The 27,436-nt window shown below is 38.3% G+C and overlaps 1 protein-coding gene across 1 annotated transcript; it reads right to left on the reverse strand.

Annotated features, from left to right (window-relative positions):
* On the reverse strand, positions 1–27,436 carry SEPTIN10 (septin 10; the record flags this gene model as incomplete). The annotated part of the gene is given in 12 exon segments (XM_080356762.1): positions 1–234; positions 238–259; positions 477–511; positions 1,425–1,557; positions 4,387–4,452; positions 9,142–9,304; positions 9,867–9,963; positions 11,436–11,597; positions 16,110–16,296; positions 18,171–18,366; positions 19,325–19,442; positions 27,407–27,436. Coding segments are annotated over 12 exon segments (1,443 nt in total).

Raw genomic sequence — 27,436 nt, forward strand, 5'->3', positions numbered from 1 at the left:
TTAAAACATGCATCTGAACTTCTGGCAAAAACTGCTACATCTTTGCTGGGAGACTGAGGTACAGAAGAGAATATTAATAAATATACACAGGTTTCCAATTTCAATTAGACCAGTGTTTGAAAATAAATATGCATGATCATGATAGAGTTGTGCAGAAAGTAGATGAGAATAACCTGTTTTGCCAGTACAGCTTGATAGGACTAAATCTTCAGTAACAAATTCAAGAAATGTTCCTCATCTCTCAATATTCTTAAGGCAGCTGGGAACAGATGAGACTTTAAAAACAAAATAAAAACAGCATCCCCCCTTCCCACTTTCAAACTTCTCAATGTGAAGGCTAAGCTTATATTTAATAACTGAACCTGGAGGTCAAACAAACACACATGCCCCAGTCTCTTAGGCTGAAAAACAACCTAGAGGATTTTTTCGTGAAATCTTGTTTTTTACAGAGGAACCTATGCATGAAAAACACCTATGGTGCTGCTGTGGCATACCTATGCTTCTCAGCATACAGCTAGAGAAGACAAAGAAACATGCAACCATTATATTCATCACTTTCTTACTTCACCATATCACCTCCTACTCTATTGACTTGTCCCAACTATCCACAAAAGCCTTTAGACCAGGGGTGTCAAACTTATTTTCACTGGGGGCTACATCAGCCTCGCGGTTGTAACTGTAACTACTCCTACATTTACACAGTCCTAAAATTACATTCGGCACTTTGAAGGACCATGAGGCTGATGTGGCCCCCCATGAGAATGAGTTTGACACCCCTGGTTTAGACCACAAGCTCCCTCCTTCCAAAAGAAGAAAAAAAAACAGCAAAAAAAAGGCTGCCATTTATAGAATCATTTAGTTGGAAAAGACCTTTAAGATCATAGAGTGCAACCATAGCCCTAACACTGCTCAGTCCACCACTAAACCATGTCCCGAAGTACCACAACTACTAGTCTTTTAAACACGTCCACAGATGGTGACTCCACCACTTCCCTGGGCAGCCTGTTCCAATGCCTGACAACACTTTCTGGGAATAATTTTTTCCTAATATCCAACCTAAACCTACCCTGGCACAAGCTGAAGCCATATCTTCTAGTCCTGTTACTTAGGAGACCAAGCCCCTCCATGCTACAACCTCCTTTCAGGTGGTTGCAGAGAGCGATAAGGTCTCCCCTCAGCCTCCTTTTCTCCAGGCTAAACACCCTCAGTTCCCTCAGCTGCTCCTCATCAGACTTGTTCTCATTTGCTTGTGTCTAATGAATCTGCTAATCCAATCAATCTGTGTAATCAATCTGCTTTTGATTTTAAGCATCACTGCCCTCAAAATATTAGGAAATTATAAATATCAACTAGCTGTGATTTTGCTAAGAACTTAACTGTTCCAAATGGCAGCAAACAAACTCAAGACAGACAGGCATGCTTACCTGTTGCTTTGCTTCTTTCAATATTGCGTCTTTCTCCTTCAATCTCTGCGCAAGCTCTTGTCTTATCTCCTCCTCCTTCCTTTGCAGTTCAAGGTGGAACTCATGCCTCTGTGTTTCAATGGCTTCCTGTCGACTGAAGTCCAAAAACGTAAGCAAGTCTCCAGAATGCTGCTTTATTCAATGTGGAAAAACAAGAATCTGGAACTTTATTTAAACAAGTAATAGTCATCTGAAATATTAATTTCTACAGCCCCCCATTAAAAAAAAAAAAAAAAAAAAACAAAACACAAAAAAACCACACAACAAACCTAAACAGAAAAAAGATCTTACCTTTCTGAATTTTTATTGAAGTAAACAACCCTGAGTGTAATTATTTATGCTAACAGGTCCTGAGCAATTTACATTTCAAAGTAAATACAGCATTTTAGGAATCTCATGTACTGAACAACTTGAGTTGTAACTTTCTGCCTCCAACATGCATAACCCTTTTCTTTAAGTTACTTATTAATAAGACACTGAAATTGCTAGAAAAATTCCCTAAAATCTACGCATTGTGAAACTCCAGTCTTAAAATAGGACATTACAAAAACAATGCATCTGGAGCATTAACAAACTAACTAATTGATCATTCCTATACGAAAAGGAAAACAACAGAACCCTCAAAATATATAGCACTCTCTTTATATAATGTCAAAATTTAAATACGGCTGAGTTACATTAATACAGACTAAATACAATTTCTTAAGTAATTCAGCATTCAAAAGATAAGGTTACTTTCTAACATGCATCAGCCAAAACCTCAACACTGCTTGTTTTTTCCTGAATCCTCTCCCCCAGAAGCTACTATACTGCATACATACAACACTTGTATTTGAAATTATATTGGAAGTGTAAATTAGTTCAGATCATTGACCAAACATTTGGCAACAAAACAGAACAGCAAGTAATTAAAACATTACTTTTAAATCTATGCCTCCCTTTACAAAGATTTTTAAAGGTTACTCTACTAGAGGTTTCAGTACACAAGGCAATTTTTTCCCTCTAAACAAGAGCTACTTGAAATTCAGAAATTTCCTTCATATCGAAGCATGTCATAGCAAATTAAGATATGCTGGTAATTTTTTCACATAGTACTAGAAGTCGGACATTTTCAGGGTTTATACTACTACTGCTATCACTCAGTGCTGGCAGGAGAAGTTCTGCTTTTGAGGGAAAAAGGCACAGAGCTTGTACACAGATTTATGTCATACACCAAAGTACTCTCTACCTTTGAAAAGCATTCCTGCATAACAACACAAGTGCTTCCAACAAAACACTTAACACAAATTCTCTAAGTCACAACATTCCAGAGAGGCAAAACTGCCCGATCAGAGCTGTGCTAATGGTTATTACAGAAACAAAAGTATCTGTCCAGTATCTTGTAGGACATGGCTTACGAGCAGATCAAAACATAGATAATGTATCTAGCTCTTTATTCTGGGACTATTCTCTTACACCATTCATCTCTTCGAACACTTCTTAAGGGCTGACTAGTCAGCCCTTCTCAGCTATCATGAGTTACTGTCCTTTGCCAGGTATCTCATGCCTTCCACTCCAATGTAAAATAAATCTATAAAATATTTAAATTTGCTTTATATTTTTAATGCACATAAACAGTTTTGTAGCCGTTTCTGTCTCATCTTTTACTGATTCTATTTCAACAGTTTATAAATGGAAAGACTTATGAAAAAAAGATATCTAAAAACTATTTAGAGCAACAGTAAGATTTAAAACCTCTCTTCTGTATTTAAATTCGCAATGACCGGACAGTTTCCCAATCCTAAAATTTCTTATTTGTATTGAAAATATAATCTAAAGAGTGAGAAGAATTACCTTGAAATGGCACATACAAACTTAATGTTTGTAAGATCTCAAGGTCAGAGCACATTTCCCACTCTGATTTGAGCAGTACATTGCAACAAAAGAAATTCAGAAAAACCACGTTTTTTTGGTTTTTGTTTGGTTGTTGTTTTGGTTTTGGTTGGTTGGTTGGTTTTTTTTTGGGGGGGGATAGTTTTTTCTCATCTATGAAGTAACTTAGGTCATCCTAAAATTTTATCTATCGTATGTGAGGGCATGATTTTCACATAGGTATATTAATTCACACTATCTTTAATTATAGACAGCATATGTAACACCAGTAAAGCTACAGCACAGGTTTTTCAAGTGCTAGCAACCTCACTACACCCACTCCTGGGCCCTGTGTCAGTTCTGCTTGCTGACATGCTGCCTTTGACTGCAAAAAAAGACACTAGAGCAAGTGCTAGACTAAGCTAACATGGGCAATAGTGCCTTCATTTCATTATGTGGACACCTTTAGACACAACCTAAGCTAGTTTATCAGGTAAAAGTGATTTTGTCTTGAAATGAGTAAAAGATCAGCTTTGCAGACACTGATTTACCAAGTAATCACATTACATGTATAAGGAAGAGAAGAAAGAAAAGCATGGTTTTTAAATTCCCCCTACCCCCTAGACTGAATTGGTCTGGAAATCACAAAGACAAAACTGAAACAAACTCTCTTCTTCTGTATTTGGCATATTAGTAATATAACTATCCAAACAGTCTTTGGCTTTAGGGAGGTTTGAGGAGGAGGGGAAAATAGTTCAACAGATCTTAAGCAAATCCTTTCAACATTACTGCATCCATTGTTCACAGTAAAACACTTTTTTTACCTGAAGACTGGTTTCACTGCTTCTCATATAGCATATTATGAAAATCAAACTCACAGGTTCTCTCATTCCTCTGGGTTGGACCTCTAGAATGTTATACTCTGTACAAAACCACTTGTAAACTTGCTATGTTAAAGATAATTATTACAATCATGTATTCTTGTTGAGGTTTTGGTGGAAGGGAAAGGATTGTGAAGAAAGTCTACATCTTACTAATTCATTACATTCCTCATAACAGCACTATCACCTACCTTTCCTCAGAAGCACAGCTGTGACATATAGTTTCTCCATCTGTATAAGACTCAGAACATGGAAGCCTAAATATAAATATGCAAATCAAACATGTTATATTCATAAATAAAGATTCTGACTGAAGTGAATTAAACTCCCAATGGAACACAATGTTTGTGCACTTTGAACACAGATATTTACTCAATATTTTACAGTTTGTCCATTTAAATTTGAAAAACCTTTCAAATTTGAAAACTTCACTTGCAACTTTTTGCATAACATTCCACTATCAATGAAGGTGTATCACAAAACAGAAAGAATTTAAAAGTTAACTAGTGGCAGGTATTTTTAGCATGGTCCCTTGACTCAATGAACTACCTACATTGATATTAAGCAACATTAAGGATGTGAGAGATCTAAATAATTACCATTTTCCAAGTGAAGTCATGAAAAACAGGTGTTCTGCATGTGGTTCAGTCTTGCTATTAGGAGGTTAAAATATTTAGCTCAAATACAAAGGTCTGCAGTCAGTCAGATGAACTCCATTCCCAAGTGACTTCTTGAGGAAGAAGCCTATATAGCTTTTCAGATACTAGGTTTCCTTTCTTAGTAAAGACAACCACAGTCATATCAACATGCCTCTACATGTAAACTTATTCACATTATTGAATCCTTCCTGTTTTTCTGTCATCATCCTCAAAATAGACTAAAAAATAAATGTTTTTGCTCAAGAAGTGCAAGGTCTGAACAGCCGTTTCTGGGAAGAATAAAGCATGGAATATGTGACTGCCCACATACTGAGAAACTGAGATGTTTATGTTACAATTATGTTTAACTGCAATTATGATGAAGAACAAATTGTAAATACAATCACGGAAAAACAACTAAACAAGCGAATGATTAACGTCAGAGAATCCAAATACGCAAGCATACAGCCTGAATATCAGTCTTGCCTATTAGTTTTCTTATTTCAAAACAATAATGTTCCCTTAAGCAACAACATAGCTTAGAGTGGAAAAAGGATCTACAAAATGTCCAACTTCAAAACAGTAGTAATCCTCTCCTCTCTTGCAAACATCTAAGCTTACTAGACATATATATATATATATATATAAATATATATATATATATATATAAAAGTCTGTTTGGCTGGAAGCACTCTTCATGTCTAGATTTCTGTTTTCAACAATCCTCAGTTCTTCCATTCAGGACATCCCATCAATTATCTCTTGCTGAGACTGACCTGGAACTAGGAACTCCTGTTCCTAATGGGCACAGGACTGTATCATCCACATAAAAAATGTCTATCTTTTCAACAACAAAGAAATGCAGAACCTAATTTGAAGTATTAAAAAGATGATAATAAAAGCCCTTCCTGGATTTACATCCAACAGATACTGCATAAAATACATAAACTACCCCCCAAATACTCTGCTATCCATTGACTTCATTATACAAATGTTGCCATTGCAGACTTTCCAAGCCCATTCCTGACTGGCTGCTTTTCATGGCTTGGAAACCAAATTATACCCATATGACTAAGTTTAGTCTTACATGGTAATCCACGTATTCCCTGAAGCACTATATGGTGGATCCTTCATTTTTAAAGTGGTTTACCACATGTTGAGTTTTAATCTGAAATGGTATATACATGACTATAATTCTCATGACCTTTTGGTATGACATCCCACTATGAAACTGATTTCTTCATTAAAAAGTTTTGTATATTGCTTTTGCAAGGTATATGAATGAGATTTATTAAGTTCCCAATTACCTATTAATTTATGTTATGCTAATTGTTGCTATCCAATTTACATAAATAACAGTTTGATAAAATGCCAATATAAACCAGGTCTCCTGAAAGCAACAGAATAACCCAAATTCCGATGGATGATTTTATCTTCTATTATCTCAATGACTGTAATACCTAAAGCCCTGCTAGCATTTTTACACCTTTTTAACTATATAGTTAGGGTCCCTAATACTTCCTAAATATTATTTACTTATTGTGAGTACTTGCATGGTACACTGATGCCTTAGCTACTTCCAAATGAGCCATGACCTTCTCATCCTACTGCAGCACTGCCAAGCTCCCAGGAGTTTCAAAAGACAGTACTTCATCCAGAGGTAATGATTTACTGACAACAAATGCACACTGGCTGCCCAACAACTGGTAGGAGCAGAGGTCTTCTGCTTTTCCTGCAGTGAGAACACTACCCCTGTAAACCCACCCTGGAAGCATCCAAACCTTTACTGCAGTTTGAAAATGGAGAGTTTGTTCCTAAGTTATTAGAGAGAGACTAACAGATTGATTATGTAAACTTCATTTTCTCTGGAAATCTGGTTAATGAAAAGTTATTTTTTAGAATGTGATTGCAAGTAAACAAACGAAAAAGTTATTATGACACAAATTCACAAAAAATATAGGACTAGGGAATAGGGATTTTTTAAATTGTACATAAGACAGTTACTTCAGACTACTGCTATCTTTATTTTCCATCCTCGCAACTAATAATAAAGATGAAAATGTATTTTTGCTATGTGCTGAACCCACGTCTTTCCAGTCTCCCATAAAAAATAAAGCTTGACAAAAGGTTCTTTCACATGTAAGAGTGAACGCCTTTAGTTCTGAAAAGCCTTTAGTGAAAAGCCTTTAGGTCTGCCCATGACCTATCTCACAAGATATCTGAAAATCCAAGAATTACTGGTTTTGCTTTACAGTTGCATAAAATTTTGGATGAATAAACTACTGTTGTACTTTTAAATCCAGAAGAGTGGTACAGGAACTTCACAGGCAGCTTTTTTACGACATGCCAAAAGGCAGGGTGTGTTAGCTACTCTAGTGTCAATGTTCAATTATTCAAGTCTAGCAGAAATTTTCTAAATTTACATAAAATAACCCAATTCCGATTACCCAATTTAGTATGTAGACAGCTACATCACAGGCACAAAATATGACTTCTCAACATGCACTTTGATCATTATTTACACAAGTAGCATGCCATTTTAATCATCAGTCATATACTGCTATGCAATATCAACTGTACTTTAAAACTACAGATCTTAGAATCCAAGTGTGTAGTGGCAGAGCTCCCCACCTGGGGGGATGGAGTTGTCACCAGCCTGGCTGAGAGGTAAAGCCAGAGACAAAAGAAACAAAAGGAACCCTATAAAAAAGTAACCAACCAATGAGCAATCGTCGACACGCGCATGCAGAGTGTGTGGACAGTGCATGCAGCCTATCACGTTATTGTATAGCACGTGTTGTAACCAATCACATTGTTGCAAGGCGCGTGGACAGGGCAGCTTTGGTATGAAGCTAGCCCGATCGGACAATAAACTGAACTCTGTGAACATCATATTGGTGTGTCAGGTTCCGTCTCTTACATGGAAAGCACCACAAGTGTATGTATTGTAAAGATGTTTACAGACAAAGAGGATCACAATTTAGTAACACATTTTTGCCTAGAAGAAAAGGATAGTCCATATTATGAAAGATATTTAACTTTACAAGTCTGCAAAATGGGAAGCACTGACCTTCCTCTATGGAAAGAGACGTTTTCTATTACACTACTAGGGATGTCACTTTTTATTGTTTTCTCAGTGGGTTCATAAAACACCTTATGTCAGGGGTGTCAAACTCATTTTCACTGGGGGCCCACATCAGCTTCGCAGTTGCCTTCAAAGGGCTGAATTTAATTTTAGGACTGTATAAATGTAGGAGTAGTTACCCAGTGAAAACAAGTTTGACACTCATGCCTTATGGATATGGCTATATTAGTCTGCTAATTACATTACATACTGATCCTCTAAATATTCTTCCCTTTTTATGGTATCATAAAACGCCATAAAACATCATAAAAAGACAATCTGATCATTAAGTAAAACAAGAAGGAAACAAACCAGTGAGTTCAAAGCACTAGAAGCTGTTTTTAATGCAAAGTCATATTTTGTTTTCATGTCTTGTCTAAGTCAGTATTTCCCACCATGTCTATGCAATAATAGCACTTGGCTAAACCATGAAGGCTTGAACAACTCCTGAAGCATCAGTTTTTCCCCAGTGGGATTCTAACCACTTAAAAAAAATACAGTCCCGTGCATAACATGACCAAAGGAAGTTGGAAGAGGGAGAAGACAGAATTGGAAATAAAAAGATTAAATGAACTGGATACAGAAATTGTAAATACCTCCTGCAAAAAGCAGGTTTACTACATGAAACAACTAAGTGTCTCTAACTCTTTGCTTGACTTTCCTTTGGAATATTCTGTCAACTGCCTACAGTCTAGGAAGAGATTTCTTGACCCGAAAAGGCTAGACAGTTGTTATTATGACAGGTAATGTGGGAAGCCAGCAGTTGAACCAATCTGAACTTCAAGTCCAACCAAACCATTGTTCAGAAACAGACATTGCTAAGAGAGAAAGTAAACCAGCATACTCATAAATAAGGAAAATCATTTTTAAAGCATAATAGTATATGTACCTAAAGAAAACTGACATTCTCCATGACAAAAATTAAAATCCCCAGGTTTACTCTAAAAGAGAAACATTTCAGAAATACAACTAGCTTGTATGCCTTTAAAAGCAAAGCTCATATAATCCCATATACTTCTCCATGAAGATAACTGAATGAACAGCTACATACTTACTCTGATTAAAAAAAAAATAAAATCTTTCCCTCTTAGAAAACCTATTCTATGTATGAACCCAGCTCTATATTGGGTCAAATGTGAAGCGAATGGATGCTGAAAGCAAGTGCTGCACATAAAGTCCTTTACCTGACTGTTCTGTTCTCAATGTCTCTGAAGCCCATCTCCTCCAGTCTGCAGCGCCTGTACAACTCATAATGGCGTACATGAGTCTGCTCTCTTAAGTCTTCCATATTTGTACAAATAAGCATCTTGCGAAGCTTTACAAAGTCACAGTGGTTCTCATTTTCCACTAATCCATGAAAAGAGGAAGATTTTATTATTATGTGCAAGTAGCAAAATTGTCAAATGGTATTTTAAACAGCATTGAGATTTATTTATTTTGTCTACTAATTATACTTCCAGGAAAGGGTATCTCATTGTTTCTTACACTTTTTATACTTGCTTATAATTTCTAGTAAACACACTGAAGCGCTAATTCTAAGTACTGGGGAATATGTTCCAACACGTCCCGATTGCCCATTCAAGTTGAACAATTATAAATTTTTCTCTTTTTCCCCCCTTCTTTACTGATAATCATAAAACTTTGAAATTTGGCATTGGTGGAGACACTGAAACTATACTTATCTACTCAAAAACTACATATTCCTCGATTCCAGAGATGCATCAGTGCTGATGAAACTACCAGTTAGTGCACACTTCAAGTATCAATTGCTATACTCCTTAAATTGTTGATCCAAAATACAATCAATATGGCATCAGTTGATAATACCAGCCCCTTTTAGTACTGGTGAATTTTATACTTCAATAGTAAAAGAAAAATCTTGTAAAAATACCTTCGAGAATCCATTTACCTTGTACAATGCCCCAAGGATACTGACGAGCTCTCACCATTTTGTTTCCAATTTTCACCTCTTCCATACTTCCTACTACAGCAAACGGCAAATGCCCCTGTAAGAGTCACACCAACACAGTTTTCTGTCTCAGCGTTCTTAAGCCAGAACTGAAAAGCAAACACTTCAGAAACAAATTATGGGAAAATAACACCATTTCAGGAAAAGCCAACAGGCAGTTTCAAACAAAGAATTACTTTGACAAGTTCAGTAGCTAGTCTAACTACTGATAAAAACGTCAAGCTACAAGAGCAAAACTGGGAGGAGTGGCTGATAGACCTGCCAATTCAGAGGAACCTCAACAGGCTGTAGAAACAGGCCAACAGGAATCTCATGAAGTTCAAACAAGAACAATGTCAAGTCCTGCATGACAGGAGGAATAACCCCATGGTCCAGTACATGCTGGGGGACAACTGTCCGGAAAGTCACTTTACAGAAAAAGACGTGGGGTTCCTGGTGGAGAATAGGTTGGGCCTGATTCAGCACATTTGCCACAGTGGCAAAGGAAGCCGACTACATCCCGAGCTGCATTAGGACGAGTATCAGCAGTAAATCAAAAGCTGCTCTAAAACACATCCCTCTGATGGGCATTCAGCAAGTTCATAACCCCAGTAACAGCCATGAGGCAATCACAGGTTTGAACCTGAGGTATGGTTATTGCTGTGGGCTTGGCCAAATGGCCAGAAACACTGCCTTGGGACTGACTGCATGCTGACTCACTACTGAATAAAAAAATACATCATTAACTGGAAAATAAACCACCAGCAGAGCACAAAAAAGGTAAGAGCCCAGCACCTTTCCCCCCAGCAGAAGGACCTGTTACAGAATGGCAGCACCTCACTCCCTGGCACAAGGGACAGACGTGGGGAGGGCAGAGCCATACACTCCAGTGCACCCCAGTACATGCAAACGTATGTTCATGTACATTTACAAACATATATACACATGAACAGCAAATACAGACAGAGCACTCAAAGCAACGATGTGTAGCTTCACAAGCTTAGTTGAAGCTGGCAGATGCTCCTGGGAGGATATGAAAGGACAACAGTAAAAAAGCTAGAATTTTATCTGACTTCTTAATCCCCAGAAAAAATTGTCCTCATTTCAAATGAATGTATTGAATAAAAGGAAAAAGCAGATGGAAGACTTGCTGTCATAAAGACCAGAGAAAACTGGGGAAACAAGCACTTGAATGTCTTCCTTAACAGATGTAAGGTAGTGTTTGCTGAGGAAAAGAGCAAAGCCAATCTGTCCATCTATGTTAGTAATTATATATTAATTATACAGAAATTAAAAGAAGTATTTATGAGGGAGAACCTCTATTCTGCTGCTGAGCCAGGAACGAAAAAGCCTCCTAAAACAAGTGGTGCCAACAACAGAGGGACAGGAAGATTTGGAGCAGGGGAAAAACAAACAAAAAAGCTTTTTAAGGAAAAAGAAAAATAAATAAACAAAAATAAACAGGCATGAATCAGCATTAGAGGGTGATGCTTTAGTACTGAAATAGCAATGGTTTTGTCATTTACTTACATTCATGATGGTATTAATTTCAGAAACAGTTTCATCATCAGTTGGAAACTGGTATATCTGGATGTCATTATTAATTAATTCATTCATTATTTTGTTCTTGAATTTCTGTAGTTCAGTTTTAGAAATGCTGTCTGCTTTTCCTATAATTGGTATAATGTTCACCTATTAATGATACAAATTATATGAAAGGTGTAGGACTTCAACTTGGAGTTGACATATTTTAGAAATTATATTGTTTGGTGATAAGCTCTTTAAAACTTCCCCCGCCATCCAAATTTTTCCATCAATTGATAACCAAGCTTCATAAAACATGAAAAATACATTCACTGGCATCATTTAACAAAATAAGAACAGATTATTTAATATACTCCCTTAACATTAATTGATTCTGAGAAAAGAACAAGGAAAGTGGTCTCATGCAGTGAAGTACTCAAAAGAACAGCAACGCCTACTTATTAACTAAATTACATTCAGTATTTACCTCTCTGCTAAAAAAATAATTGTTTTAATTTACAGCACTGGGAGACATTGTTCAGGTGTTAAATGAAAGCTGACAGTTTAAATAAACAAAGAAAAGGAACCTGGCTACTAAACCCCGCCTACCCCAAGCCTCTTCCTTGGGTTCCTTTCAGCTACAACATTTTGTTCACCTCAGCACTGCAGCAAAGAGTTTCTCAGGTATCTGTTGCAAGCAGAGGACTAACAAAGACTGAAAAATCTTGCTTACCAGTCTGCACACTAATTAGTCAGAACTCAAAATTTAGTTCTACTAAGGTAAACTGCCCCATTTCCTAAAATAGTTACAACAGTAACTTAGGAAGGTAGTAGATGCCGATTTTTTCTTAAAAATACTATCACCACTCCCATTTTCCAGAACTAGATACAAAGAATTAATGCCAACGTCCAAATATTTTGAAAGTACAATACAAATAATTCTTCCAGATTTCAGAAGACAAGGATTTTACAGTTCCTTGATCATAGATGCAAAAAGGAAGGGGCGGGAGGGGGAAACCCACACACATTCTTCTTACTTTTCTGAATATTCTGTCTGAGTGGAAATGCCTACACATGGAATTTCTAGAATGGATTCAAAACTTACTTTGTTAAGTAAGTATTCTCTCTTAAGCAAAATGTCCAAATGAAAAAACAAGCATGCCAGCTCCAAAGTACGTCTTCTAAGATTACCTCGTGATAGTCCTTAATTGTGTAGCATGCACAATCTAAGCACATATGGGGTAAAATATCTAAAAGCAAATAAAATGCTAGAATTTTTTTTATAACTGAGTTAATTGACGATTATATAAACAATCTATTACAGCTAGGAGTAATACACAGTTTCAATCAAATCAGCTGAGGGACACTGATCTAGGTTTTCTATCATATAGCTTTAAAAATGGATGGAACACAGAGTCCTTAGAATTACATTAACCCTTACTTGGTCTTTTCAACATCAAAGTTTTTCAAGCACTTGTTAATTAGGAGAGAATTTCTTAGTTAACGAATAGCAGAGAAAGACTACTGAGGAGACCAGTAACAAAAGAAAAGGAAAATCACCAGAAACTGTGATTACAGATATCAAAATTAATGTTAAATCACAACCATTGTATTAAAATTTAAAAGCAATACTACTTTGGCTTTATATAAGCCACCAAAAAAAAAGTACTCTTTGCTTAATCTTTTCAACAAAATTAGTTTCTGCTTGCAGCACCTAAGGATTACTTGAAAATTAATATGTCAGTACTTCCATCCAAGAATAACACTAATTGAAATCACAGATTTGTACTAACAAGAGACTTAAATTGTGCTGATTTGGATCACATACAGATGTGCCCCAAGTCCCACTGCTCCCTGCTCTGCCTACTACTCCCTCAGAAACCGACTCCTTCCCGATCCCTTCCACAGCTACAACTCCCACCAATTCCAAAAACGACTTTTCCTACAAAGCTATCGGCCATTAATACAGAATTGATTTAATCCCATGTAAATGTCTACACTTGCTATAAAGCCAATGGTCCTGCCCTTCCCCTTGTCTGCAGCTGCTCATTGCTGGGTAGAACTAAAATCTGTGCAGCTGTCCAAGGAGACACATCACTTTTCAGCTTGATCAGTTCCCTAACCAAGCAAATATCTTCAGCTTTCAGTTTAAATCAGCTCCCTCATCCAGGGAACTGGCTGGCCAAAATACTTAATCATGCACAATGGGAAGAAGCAGCTGAGACTGTCTCATTCAGTAACAATGCAGACTGACCATATAAAGTCACCAGGATAAACTTTATCCATCCACATCACTTCTATGTTTGCCAGCACCAAATTCAGGCCTCTGATCAGCTTTCTCCCTGAAATGCAGTGTCACTTCTCCTCCCATTAGAAAATACGCCATTACTCTAAGATTTTCATGTAACACCTTATAGCAACATGAAAACATCTGTTGCCCCTTTATGCTATAAAAAAGGAAAAAAAAAAGTATACTTGAAATTATTATTGGTTGATATCTTGCAGGCTCATTTAATGTGTATCTCTACAAATCAGTACCAAAATTTCCAAAAATTCTTTTTGAAGAAAAAAAAAACAACGCTCAAACCCCACAAGGTACATGTCATTTCCTGACTTAACAGTAATCTGTATATAATTTGACAAGAATGACTTAAAAATACAGTTGCATTAGATGAATAATCAGTAGTTCCTAGCAATAAATCATACAGAAGATTCCCTTAATCTCTGAAAGAAACCTGGTCTGTAGTGATTCAGTCCTAAGCAAAACCACAGGATTTTCCAATGTCTAAAAGATAGATGCCAAATTCTTAGCTAGTCATCCAATTTATAAGCTGTAAAGAAAAATTAATTGTGCTCAGATATGCTTGCTTTTTTCTACCATGAATAAAAAGACAACATAGGATGACCCTATTCTATTCCAAGAATCCTCTTTGTCTCTGAGCTGTGTAACCTGCTCTTGTTGTATACCAAGCAGACCATAACGAAAGGCTAACAGTGTACACTCTGGTGGACACAGGAAGAAACTGAAGACAACTTTTGACAGAAACTTACACACTAGATGTAGGCATATTGCTTTACCACCTTTTCTTTATGGAATCATGTACTCAGGGAACATGTCCAGGGACACCTGCATCCTGAGAAATCCCAAGTTCTGAACTGCCACCAGGAGAATTCAGTACTAAAAGCATCACAAACATGTTCCACAATGAGATGGAAATAAAACTACAGTTAAAGTACATTTTGTGTGTGTGTGTGTATGTGTGTATGCGTATTTCTGTAGTAAGATCTGAAAGTAGAGGTCACTGCAAAGGATAAAACAACAGTTACCTGCCATTCATGTTCTCTCTGAGCCAAAGCAGAACCAAAAATACTTAGAGTAGGTGGCTAGAAGTTAAAATTCCCCAAAGCAGAATTAATTTCCTTTCATCCGGATGGAAAAATATTTTCTCAGGATGCTGGGACTCCCATTTCCTTTTCTTTTGGGAGAAACAGTGTTTTAAAAGGAGTTCAGTAAAGAGAGGGCACAACCTAGAAACCAAGTATTTTTGTGGTTTAACGCAATCTCCAGCTTGAAACTCTGAATGGAACAATATGCTCCATGAAACTGTCCCGTTTTCTGCTATCAAGTATCTTTTAGCTATCAGTATGTATTACAGAGTCATTTCACTAACATTTTAATCTGGCGTAAAGCAAACGCCTAGCAGAAAGAAGTGATCCTGTTCTCCCCTATCTTTGTCCCATCATACCTCCCCCTCACTTGCTCTGTGCTATTGAGAAAGCTCAAAATACATTCACAAACAAAATTACAAAAATACCAAATGTACTCAGCAATCGCAAATGTGGAATAGACAGCTGATTTGATCCTCATTATCTTGAAGAAACATCTCACAAACAAGTAAATGCAGAAAGAAAATTTAGCAGGAGATGCTCTAGTAAAGCACAAAGGAAAGGGCTAGAGGAACGGCAAACATGTTTCGGTTTTCCAGTTTCTCAAAATTGCAACGAATTGAACCAAAACGATCTAAGGTTTCGTAAAACGGGTTAAACATTTAGCTTCATCCAGTTCACACAGGAAGAAATGTAAGAATTTAGAAAGTGAAAATAATCACACAAGAAATTGCTATTTTTAAGCTTTCAAAACAAATCAAGATGCGAAGTTTAAAACACTAATGCAGCCTATCTTCGAAAAAGCCATGCTGGCAGGGTGTTCCCTTCGTGGCCCTTGCCTCTTCGGTTATCTGTAACAAAGATCTTCACATTGCTGCGAAGCTCTTTCTTTGCCAAATTTCCAGCAGTCTCAAGACTCGATAATGAACTAGAAACAAGTTTCATTATAAATATTACCGCACTCATGAAAGGTACCCTATCCAATCACAATAAGATGTTAGTAGTTTAGTAAAGTAAATTTGGTGTGGTTCTAATTTTTTTGAAACCTCGTTGTCCTTCTTTTTGTACCACTCGACAGATGTGTCTCTCATTTTGATTTGTAAATAAACAGGTGATGAACTGCAAGCTACTTGTGGAACCAGTTTATTCCGAACTTAAGTATACTGGTACCAAAAAAAACATCCCAAAACCCAACCACCTGATATAGAACTGAAAGGAGGTGGAGGATCTACAAGCTGCAAGATGCTTCAGAAACTAAAGACAAATTCTTAGAACTCTGTTCCGAAGTCTTACCTTGCTGTCTAATCTTTTCATGGTTAACAAATCTAGGCTTTTTAGGGAATGGCCTGTAGGTGAAATGAAATAGAGGCAGACATGGATACGAGTATCATGGTAGCAAAATAAAGAACGTTTAACTTCCAGTTCTTCCTGGAGATAGGCTTCAAATTGTGCATCTATATAATCCACTATTGGCCGATAGCTGTAAGAAATAAAATTTAACAACCAGAGATTAGCTACTCCTAAATAGAGCCAAAGTAAAAAAGGAATTCCTCTTGTATTGTTTGTGGATTTTTGCTTTACATGTCAAAAGGCTGCCCAAGTGTCTAGCCAGTACAGCAGAAACTTAAATGTACAAAGTAATCTTAATTTGTGAAAGGCTACTCAAAAACAAATTGTGCACCTGATACAGATAAAATATATCCTAGCTACTAGTAGTGAAAAAAGCTACATAAAGTTAGTTATGATTATAACAAATTCTCCTAAGTGACGTTTTATAAATTTTGGTAATCAAGCTGTGTCACAGCAGAACTCTTAGATACAAGGAAGATACAAGAAACTCTTAGGGACAATACAAGCAAAGAAAGAACATGCAATTACCAGTACCAAGAAATAGGACCTCCTTTATCTTCTGAAGATGCAGTACTGTACATGTGAGAGCTCTTAAACAATAGACAAAAATTGAAAAGGAGGAATATAAGAGAATAAAGTAAATCTGATTTGCAGTAAATACTGTTTAAGTATACTTTATCCTTCTTAAAACCAGATTATAATCCACTTTCTGACACAAAGCGTTGCCACATGTACAAGCAGCATACCCTTACATTTCTGCTGCTACACAAAGTTTACAAACCAGACCAAATGCTATCAAAATCCAGAAGTAATTGCTATGCACAAAATTAAAAGAAGGACTAAAAGGCAGATTCTATCCCACACATCAAAACCTCTGCTATCTATACTAATATCTACTTGCACCTCATTCATCCAAGTCACTAGCTGTAGCTGTTTTCCAGTCATGTCATAAGGCATAGCTGTCATGATAATCTTAATGTGACTCTCTAACCTTCGTTTGTAATTACCACCATTATTGTAATTACTGCTCATGTAGCACAAAGGATTGCTAAAATTCTTTACAATTAAGGTGAAATAAACAAAATCTGCTGAGACAGTTCAATATTTTAAAACCTTCAATTCATAAAAGCAAAGACTCAAAAAACATTCTGAAAGACAACAGTGTGGTACCTCTACAACTTTTGATTAAGCTGTCCAACATAAAAAACAAAGGTCCTCAGTAATCCACATGCTGCTCCTTCCAGTTTAACATCTTAAATATGTTCCAATAATATTGTTTAAAATCCTATAGATCTAGCCTATATAATCTACAGTACCTTATAACCTGTTTGATTGTTTCATTACCCTTCTCTCTGCCTTCCTCCACCCCAAAAGAAACTCTAGTCACTATTGCACATTTCATTGACGTACATTTATAAAAGATTATATCATTAAGAAAGGGGCAGAGTTAATCTGATTTTTCAAATAATTTCCTATATGAGAAGAATCACAGAATCTCAGAATCACCTGGCAGCACGCCATCCTGAGACCTCCCTGGGGACACTGGGGATCTTTTTGCTGCTTGCCCCTGCTCAGGGATCACAGAATGGTTGGGATTGGAAGGGACCTCTGGAGATCATCTAGTCCAACCCACCTGCTAAAGCAGGTTCACCCAGAGCAGATCACACAGGAATGTGTCCAAGTGGGTTTTGAACGTCTCCAGAGAAGGAGACTCCACAGCCTCTCTGGGCAGCCTGTTCCAGTGCTCTGGCACCCTCAAAGTAAAGAATTTTCTCCTCACATTCAGACGGAACCTCCTCTGTCTGTCTGTGCCCATTGCCCCTCATCCTACTGCTGGGCACCACTGCCCAAGAAAATCATGTTTACTACAGCATACAGAGAAAACAGTTAAACAAATATTTGGAACATATATAAGTCAAATATTTACTACAAGGCCCAAAGAAAAATCAACTTGCAATTGTTGATCAAAACTTCTGCATACCAGAGCAACAAGAGGACACTTACTTATCTTCTTTGTTCATCTGGTCACCAAATCCCACTGTATTTACAATGGTCAGCTTCAAATGAACATTACTTTCCTGGAGTTTGTAAGTCTGAGCTCTAAGTCGTACACTTGGCAGAAAATGCGTTGACACAGGGTCATCAAAATCGGTGTTAAACAAACTGCTTATCAAGGTTGATTTCCCACTCCCAGTTTCCCCTAAAGTTAAACAGAAGGGTTGGGGAAGGCATTTTGCACATCAAATAAGTACCTACTAAACACAGAATGTGTTATCACAACTCAACGAATTTACACCAAAACTTGTCAACTGATTTCTCAGAGCACTAAATATCTTTTAGTTAATTTTTTCATCCTACAGATAAGAAAGAGTTACCTACTAATGAGTAATAAGCGAAACAGTCTCTTGACACTTTGGTTTCTTTAAAGGTGTGAATTAATTCCCTACAGATTTTAAAAAGCTAAACAACTAGCTGTGAAATCATGGGGCCCAACACAGGCACTTCATGAATAACAGTAAAATACTTGAGCAAACATTTGTAAGTACAGAAATACTTCATTAACACCACCTTGGAATTTTAGGAATTTTTCATCTGAAGCTCTTTGTTGCAGTAAAAACAAGAGTGTAGCCCAGTTTACTCAAAAGAATCCAGAAAGCTGTCCATAAATCAACAGAATCATAGAACCATAGAATCGTTTCAGTTGGAAGTGACCCTCAGGATCATCAAGTCCAACCATAACCTAACGTAACTCTAGCACTAAACCATGTCCTTAAGTATCTTGTTTAAGCATCTTTTAAACACCTCCAGGGCTGGTGACTCCACCACTTCCCTGGGCAGCCTGTTCCAATGCCTGACAACACTTTCCGAGAATAATTTTTTCCTAATATCCAATCAAAGCCTCCCCTGGCACAACTTGAGGCCATTAATAAATGCATGGCATCCATTTTCAACATTTTTGGTCTTCATATTGTTTATGAAAATAGTAAATATAAAACCAAACAATGGATACAAATAAGTAAAGTTGGGGGAAGGGGCAGAATTATAGTTCATGCTTAACATTAAAGAAAGAGTTCAATAATGCAACTAGATTTAAATTTCAGTCACTTCCTAAGGACAGGTATACTACTAAAGCCTTAAATAGCCCAGATACTACTTACCAATGCAAAGGATGTTGAAGCAGAAGCCCTGCTTGATGGATTTTTTAACCAGTTGATCAGGTAAACTAGCAAAACCAACATGCCCAGACAAGGATAAAGTTCGATAGCCATCATATTGCTACAGAAAAATTATTTAAAAATATGTTAGTGAAGTGAGTGGCAAAGCATTTAGTAATGGTAACAAAGGAACTGTACTAGTAATCTAGAACTCATTCCTTATGATTTACATTGAACCAAGAAAAGTCTGAATAAAGATCTGTCAACTTTATTCCATTATTTGAGAAAACATACAAATTTACGGGACTGTTTACAGGATCAAAGTGAAGTCCATGTTTTGGAAAAAAAAAATACAAATACACATGAAATATCAACAAAATAAAGCAGATAAGTCCAACTGAAAATGCAAACCAAAAACTGTAGACAGAAAAGATCACAATTCGTTTACTCTTAGAAATCACAGAATCACAGAACTTTAGGGATTGGAAGGGACCTTGAAAGATCATCCAGTCCAATCCCCCTACTGGAGCAGGAACACCCAGATGAGGTTACACAGGAATGTGTCCAGGCGGATTTTGAATGTCTCCAGAGGAGACTCCACAACCCCCCGTCACTGTGAAGAAGTTTCTTCTCAAATTTAAGTGAAACCTCATGTGTTCCAGTTTGCACCCATTGCCCCTTGTCTTAGCACTGGTTGTGAGAGAGCCTGGCTCCATCCTCGTGACACTCACTCTTTACATATTTATAAACATTAATGAGGTCACCCCTCAGTCTCCTCTTCTCCAAGCTAAAGAGACCCAGCTCCCTCAGCCTTTCCTCATAAGGGAGATGCTCCACCCCCTTCATCTTCGTGTCTCTGCGCTGGACTCTCTCCAGCAGTTCCCTGTCCTTCTTGAACTGAGGGGCCCAGAACTGGAAACAATATTCCAGATGTGGTCTCACCAGGGCAGAGTAGAGGGGAAGGAGAACCTCTCTCGACCTACTAACACTGAAAATTGTCAGTATCCTGTCCATTTATAGACAGGTGTATCTGAGAGAGAGTGGCAGCACATCTAACAACTATACTTACACAGTCTGACATTCACGCCACCAATGTAAGACAGTTCTAAAACAAAACATTAAGCCTCCACACCAAAAGCCAGCACAAGAGCCTGACCATAACTGCACAAAGGAGACTTTTCATCTTCGTGTCACCAGCCTAAATCCAAACTGTGCTGGGCTACCCTGCACAGCCATGTTACTCCACAAGAAAAAGAAAAGTAGCAAAAAGAACTTTATTTCCTTCCAGTCCACTTGGATTTCAGTGGAGAAACCACCAATACCTACAACCATACTGACCATTTCCAGAGGTCATCAGACTAACCATCACGTCACCCACAAGAAACTGTGTTAGGATTAAAAATCATTTAGCTGAGGAAATTGGTATTCCAGCTGTATTTGCTGTACAAAGCTAAGGGCAGGCACAGGCGACTCCAGCCCTCATAGCCACGAATACCACTAATTCATTTTCTAAATGAAGAGATTAATTACTATTCAGCAATTAAACTCAGGAGTTTATAGTTTCTGAAAATGAAAATCAACAATGATTAGTTCTTCCACTGTTATATTAGTTGTTTATCACTGAAAATTTGCCTAAATTTCTGTGTGAAATAGAGGACAATGAGAAGTAATAACCATGCAAAACATGATGCCTTCTCTGTGCTTTGCTTAGAAAGCTAAGGTTATGCTTGTAACTCAACAGACATACGGCTGTATCACTACTTAAAAAATTGTATCAGATGTCCAAGACAGTTAATTTATTTCTAAGTTTCTCCCAAAGATGCTTCTTATGGATATGTATTGCAGTCAGGGAAGAGAGTAACAATTTCTGCATTAAATATTTATGCAATCACCAAGATATTCTGATACATCTCAAATTTGCTGCTATCTTAAGACAGCATATTTCATTTTTCTTCATTAAATAACTTAATTACACTACACAGTTATGAGTAAAAATTAAAAAATTTTTCCATATAAAAGTACACGGCAAGTTCTAAGTCATTTCAGACACAAGCCAAAAAGTTGACACAAGACAGGAAAGTCCTGGTGAATTGTAAAAACAGATTATAGAACTTGGTACTTAGAAGAACTTCTCAAATAGAAAAACGGTGTTTTGTGCACAACTTTCATCAGCGCTGTCCTGAGGGAGGGAAGAAATACATCATCTTCACTTTGTGCATGCAGAGATGACACAAAGGTATTAGTTGAGACAACAAATGGAAAGACTAAGAGAGCAGGAACATGAATCTCACTGACCCCACATGTCACCTTAACCACAAGATCACTCTTTCTGTCAGAGGTAATAACACAGTAAACCAAAAAAACTAATCACCACTCCTCAAAACCTCAAAAACTCACATGGCTGAGTATGACCCAACAATGAGAATGTCAGCAGGAGAACACACAGGATAGGGGAGAACAAGAATTTCAAGCAGAAATAATATTTATTAATATGATTCATGAGAACATGTTTTAATGTCTTGTCCTAAAGTTCTGGTTTTAAAGAGAAGATGGGCAAATGGAAGGATAGAGATAATTCAGAATGTCGGAAAATATTTTTACAGAGAAACAGTACAGAAACATAGTCCATATATTTCAAGAAAATGGACAGAGTTGGCTTGATCACAGTAAATATGAGATTTCTGGAAGAAAAAAATGCGGAATCTATTTCTATTTAAAACATATATATACTTTGTCTAAGGATTTTAACCGCTATTGAATTGTTCAGACAGTTGTCCTAAGACACAACGGAGTCTTCAGGAATCAGCTTCACCAAAAATGCTGCAATAAAAGCTCTTAATTTAGACTACAAAACTTTAAAGAAATATCGTGCAGCTCAACTTGAGGCAGCTTCAGTCTCACTGATTTAGAAGTCAAAATTCTTGCATGTTTATACTTCTGTTCTCCGTGCAAAAAATGCTACGTGACTCAGAGCTACTTGTTCTCATTTGGAGACTTGTCTCCCTTCACCTTCTTACGGAAGAATTACTTCGTGAACCTGTTCCATCTGACATCAGTTTGCACATTCTCTTAACAGAAAAGGCAATAGCCTGTGTTTTTCCTTCTGAATTTTTCCAAGGGCATCATGTGCCTCTCCCTCAATGCCAGCACCTCATACAGCTTCATTCTGCTGTGGTCTATCAAATACAGAGAAATTAAATCCCCAAAACTGACCACAGGATGCCTGCATTCTTAGTACTTTTCAAAGAAATAATACAGCATCCAGTAGAAAAACAAGTTACTATTGCATCGCCAGTTTAGAAAAATAGTGACAACTCAAAAATCAAGAAACATAAACCATACTGAAACCAATTAAGTCACCACCCTAGACAGTCTTTTCAGATTAGTATCCGTTAGATGGAGCAGCTAAACTATGCTTGAAGACAGCATCTCAAACTTATTCAGTTAATAATTCAAAGCTCATAATCTAAATGCTACAAGAACTGTAATATTCCTGTAAATACTTCCAGTTCCACACTGCCTTCTCAGAACTCATAGTTTTATCAAAATAGCACAACATTTAGATAGATTGAGATGGTCTAAATCACATCTCATTCCTTCCCTCCCCACTTTTTTAAAGGGTTGGTAGAGTAGCTTTCACAGAACTGCATCTGGATTTCTGAAAATTCAGTTAATCAGTAATATTGGTTTATATAAAGTCCTCTTGCCCATTAAAAACAGCGTGCAAAGAACAACCATCCCTGAGACAGAAGTAATATTTAAAAATAGTTTTTTTCTTGCAGAAACAAAAAGTCAGTTATCTTTTCAATTTGCCACCTATTTCAGACTACAACCGCACAACAGCGGCCTTTCCACAGCAAAGCTGGGTCTCAGACTACATGCATCTCTCTACACAAGCCTCCTGCAGAACCAGACTTGTAGTCCAGGCAAATAACTAGCTCACCACTCGGCTTGTAGAGAGGACCGAAATTTTCCCTCCAAAACCTGAAGAACAAAAACAATCGATGTTCCTGTGCTAGGGCAGGGGGTGAGGGTCCTGCCAGGCCCAGGTGGCTGCGCTGAGGCCCTCGGGAGGATGCCTGGGCGTCAGCCACGAGGACAGATGACAACAGGTTAATGTGCTCATGGGTGCTCCAAATGTGACTCTTTCAGAGCCCCAAGTTGTCCACTGTCACCAACTGGTGAGGACATTCATTAAACCAGAAAATCTATATTAATCTTACAATAACAAAGTGCATTACTCTCTTACAGTCTTTCCTACTAAGCAAAGTTACACTTAATCCTGTAAATATCAATGTTGCTATTGCCCCCTCACACATGAGGTAAGTAGGAAACTAAACGGATTTTGGAAGATACTAGAAAAACACTTTCAGTTTTTGGGTAGTCAAAATGTAAAATGTAGATGTGTGGTGTAGGCATGCATACCATTGACACCTCTTGATGTTGGTATACGTGTGAGAGACAGAGAACAGATGGGCTAAGTAGAGGGAAGAGAAAGGAAACTTAAGCAAAATAACACAGAAGTGAACAGAAAATATGGGAGGAGGAGGCAGAAAAAATACAAAGACTGATAAGTCCATGAAGATGCAGAGTAAGAAAGGACATCTTTCAAAAATTACATGGAATTACATGGAATACATCAGTTTCTTCTGTAAAATAAAAAGCAACACACAAGAGTCAAGTATGGAACAAGACATTTGGCCCAAAAGGTGTGTAGAAAAGAGAAAGTTTTGGCCAAAAGACAATTCAATGAAAATTTATGTGACAATTTCACTCACAGTCATCAGGTAATTTGTTCAGTCTGACAGAAACAGTAGACAAGTTTTCAGGATTGGTCCAAATAGGTGAAGCCCAGGTTTCTTCCCTCATCTCTTTCAAAGGACATGGCATTCTGGTGCACCAACTATTTTCCTTTTCTAGCCCACTTCAACACACAAGACAGCTGAAGTTGCCTTAAACTATAGGTCACCACAAGATTCCTTTCATACATATATACATGGAGACACCTTGAAAGTTAAAAAAAAAAAAAAAAGTTACATTTTTTCCTGTATTTTGAGGTATTTAGGAACAAAAACACAAGCAAGAGACTGCTAGATCTCCAGTTGTGATGAGGTGATTTCAAAGACAGCAGCATATTCATTTGTAAATGCCACTAAGGCCTCTCCACCAAAAGGCATTTAAGCAACTTGAACATCGAGCACATGTAGTGCTTTTCCTCCATTACTGTCTATGGATTAATGTGGCAAGAGGCAGAAGGTGGGCAATCAAGACTTGATGACAGAGAAGAAACCAGTTCCTCACAGTCAGTACTCCACGTGCTAGGCAAGGGGTGACAACAGCACTGGTTCAGATGAGACTGATCAGCTACTGCTACACAGAAGAAAGCGTTAGGTCTTGTGGTCCGTACAGAAAGGCCTCTCTTGACCTGTGTGTTTTCAAGGAAGAAAAAACAAAGAAATGGAATTCTGGTGCAGCGCTCTGAGATGACCTTGACAAAGAAAAATACTGTTATCAGTACTGATACGACAATCGTAGTCACTTTTGGAGGATTTGTACCTCTCTGGCTCTGCTTGCTCAGCTGTGCTTGTTGCAGCTTTAGCACTGTGTTTCCTGAAGAGCAGCAAGTCATTCTTCACCCTTGACCACATCAGCCCCTTGTTGCTGATGTTCCTTGTCCAAATGAGAAAGCGATGCTGGTCTTGAATGCGAGCGTGGTGGTTGCTATCACAAGGCCTCTTTCACTGCAATAAGGAGGTTTTTTTCCTCCTTTTTAATTAATCAGTTACGAGCACTCTGAGCTGTTGTATAGGGGCTGCCAGAACTTCCCCAGAAGTTGTATTTTCAAAAAGCAGAAGTACTTGCATCTCGGACTTCCTGCAGTCTAATTGTAAACAGATTTACAGGACAGACTGCATTCTGAGAGTGATTTTACATCTCTTTTGCAAAACAACTGAACAACTACATTCTTTCTTAGAACGTAGTAAGAAACACTAGACAGCATGTGTTAAACTATGAAATATTATTTGATGTAATTATAAATATATTTTACAGCATTACATTCACATCATTTTCACCTTTTACATATATAAACCTAATACAAAATCACCTTCGTCCACTACAGAACTATGTTATACGTCTGTTTTTATGGTATTCTCTGTGAAGTTTTCCATGTATGTCTTTCCCTTTCTTCCCTTACCAAATCTATCTGCTTAGTGGACTCTCAATCCCACTTTCACTCACTTTTGCAGATTTACTGCATCCTTCCACACTCTTCACACGAACATTAACTGGCAAAATCATTTTGTATTGTTTCTCATGCTTTGGCTCTCGAGTTTTCTTCTCTTGACATTTTTCCAGCTTCCCACAAGACCCAGCCTGTGAAGTATTGACACTCCCCCTCACTACATACATATAAACATGGATGAAAAGAGAAAGCTTGTATAAAATTAATGCATTGCGCTACCTTATACTGCAGTTGCAAAGGATTCATACAGGCCTTAAAGACAGTATGTGTGAAATGGAGGTCTCTGAGTGGAAGCCTCGAGAAGAAATCAAGGTGTCCTCAGCAGTCAAGACATAAGCAAGTGGGGGAAGATAAATGAAGTCCTTTCAGTCTCAGCCTGAGTTTGGCCTGTGATGGTTCCAGCAATGGTCCAACAGATAACTCTTTCAAGACACAACCTCAAAGCAGCCCCTCCTGCTTCTGCTCCCACTCCCATGCGCTCCCTCAGGTGTTCCATTGAGAACCAGAGCAAAACATTGCCCCGGATGACCATCACTCCAAGGAAGGGAAACTTCACAAGACCAACAGTCATCTTCCATTTTTTCAGTTCACGGGTCAGCTTCACACACAGCTCCACCAGCATAACTGAGGAGTAACAGCATGGTGGCAGGAATGAGCCAAGAATCACCAGATACACGTACTTTACCTTCTCGCAAAAGCAGCTAACTACACAGCTAGGGTGGAAGACTTTTCTAAAAATTCCTCTCCCTCCATGTTATTTCTAGAACCCATCTGTGCTTTGCATCACTGAGATGTAAAACACGGAACAAAACTCAAGTCACAAATGAATCGATTTATTTTGTGTACAAAAGGGGAACTAATGTTCCAGCACTAACATGTGGATGGGTTCAATGTCTTCAAAAGCATAAAGCTGACAGCTTTGCCGCTATGCATAAGAATTTCTTCAGTAGAATCATAGAGTCATAGAATGCGCTCAGTTGGAAGGGACCCACAAGGATCATCGAGTCCAACTCCTGTCCCTGCATATGACAACCCCACAGTTCACACCATGTGTCTCAGGGTGTTGTCCAGTTTCTTCTTGAACACTGTCAGGCTTGGGGCCGTGACACCTCTCTGGGGAGCCTGTTCCTGTGCTCCACCACCCTCTGTGGGAAGAACCTTTTCCTAATGTCCAACCTAAATCTTCCCTGGCACATCTTCCTGACATTCCCTTGGGTTCTGTCACTGGTCACTAAAGAGAAGAGATCAGCGCCTGCCCCTCCTCCTCCCCTTGTGAGGAAGCTGTAGCTGCCATGAGGTCTCCCCTCAGTCTCCTCCAGGCTGAACAACCCAAGTGACTTTAGCTGCTCCTCATATGGCTTCTTCTCCAAACCCTTCACCAACTTCGTAGTCCTAATAGCCAAGATTCAACTTATAACTTCAAAACATGATACGCTATGGGAGCTCTAAGAAGGGCAATATCTGAAAACAAAATATTTCAGTAAGGTTTTTTTTTAAAGCGTGGCAACTCCAGGAACTAAATGGCAGGCGGAGGCTTTACTTCTCCCGCTGGCCGCAGCCCCGCACCCCCGTTCCCCCACGCCACCCCGCCGGCCGCTCCGGCAGGGACCCCGGGACAACCCCCGGCCGCCCTTAGCGGGGGCAGCTTGGCACAAGCGGCACCGCCACCTCTCCGCACGGTGTAACCGCCCGCGGCGTTCTCCTTCTGGTGCCGGTGCTGCCGGACCCGTCACCTGCGCCGCGCCGGGGTGACACCTGCCACCAGGTGCCCCCAGCACAGCAGCGGTTAACGGCTAACGGCCGGCGGAGTTCCCCGCTCCCGCACCGCGGAGGGGACTTACCGGCTGCCAACCGCTATGGGAAGCGGCCAT

Source organism: Nesoenas mayeri (genome assembly GCF_963082525.1).
Source record: "Nesoenas mayeri genome assembly, chromosome: 1".
Lineage (NCBI taxonomy): Eukaryota > Metazoa > Chordata > Aves > Columbiformes > Columbidae > Nesoenas > Nesoenas mayeri.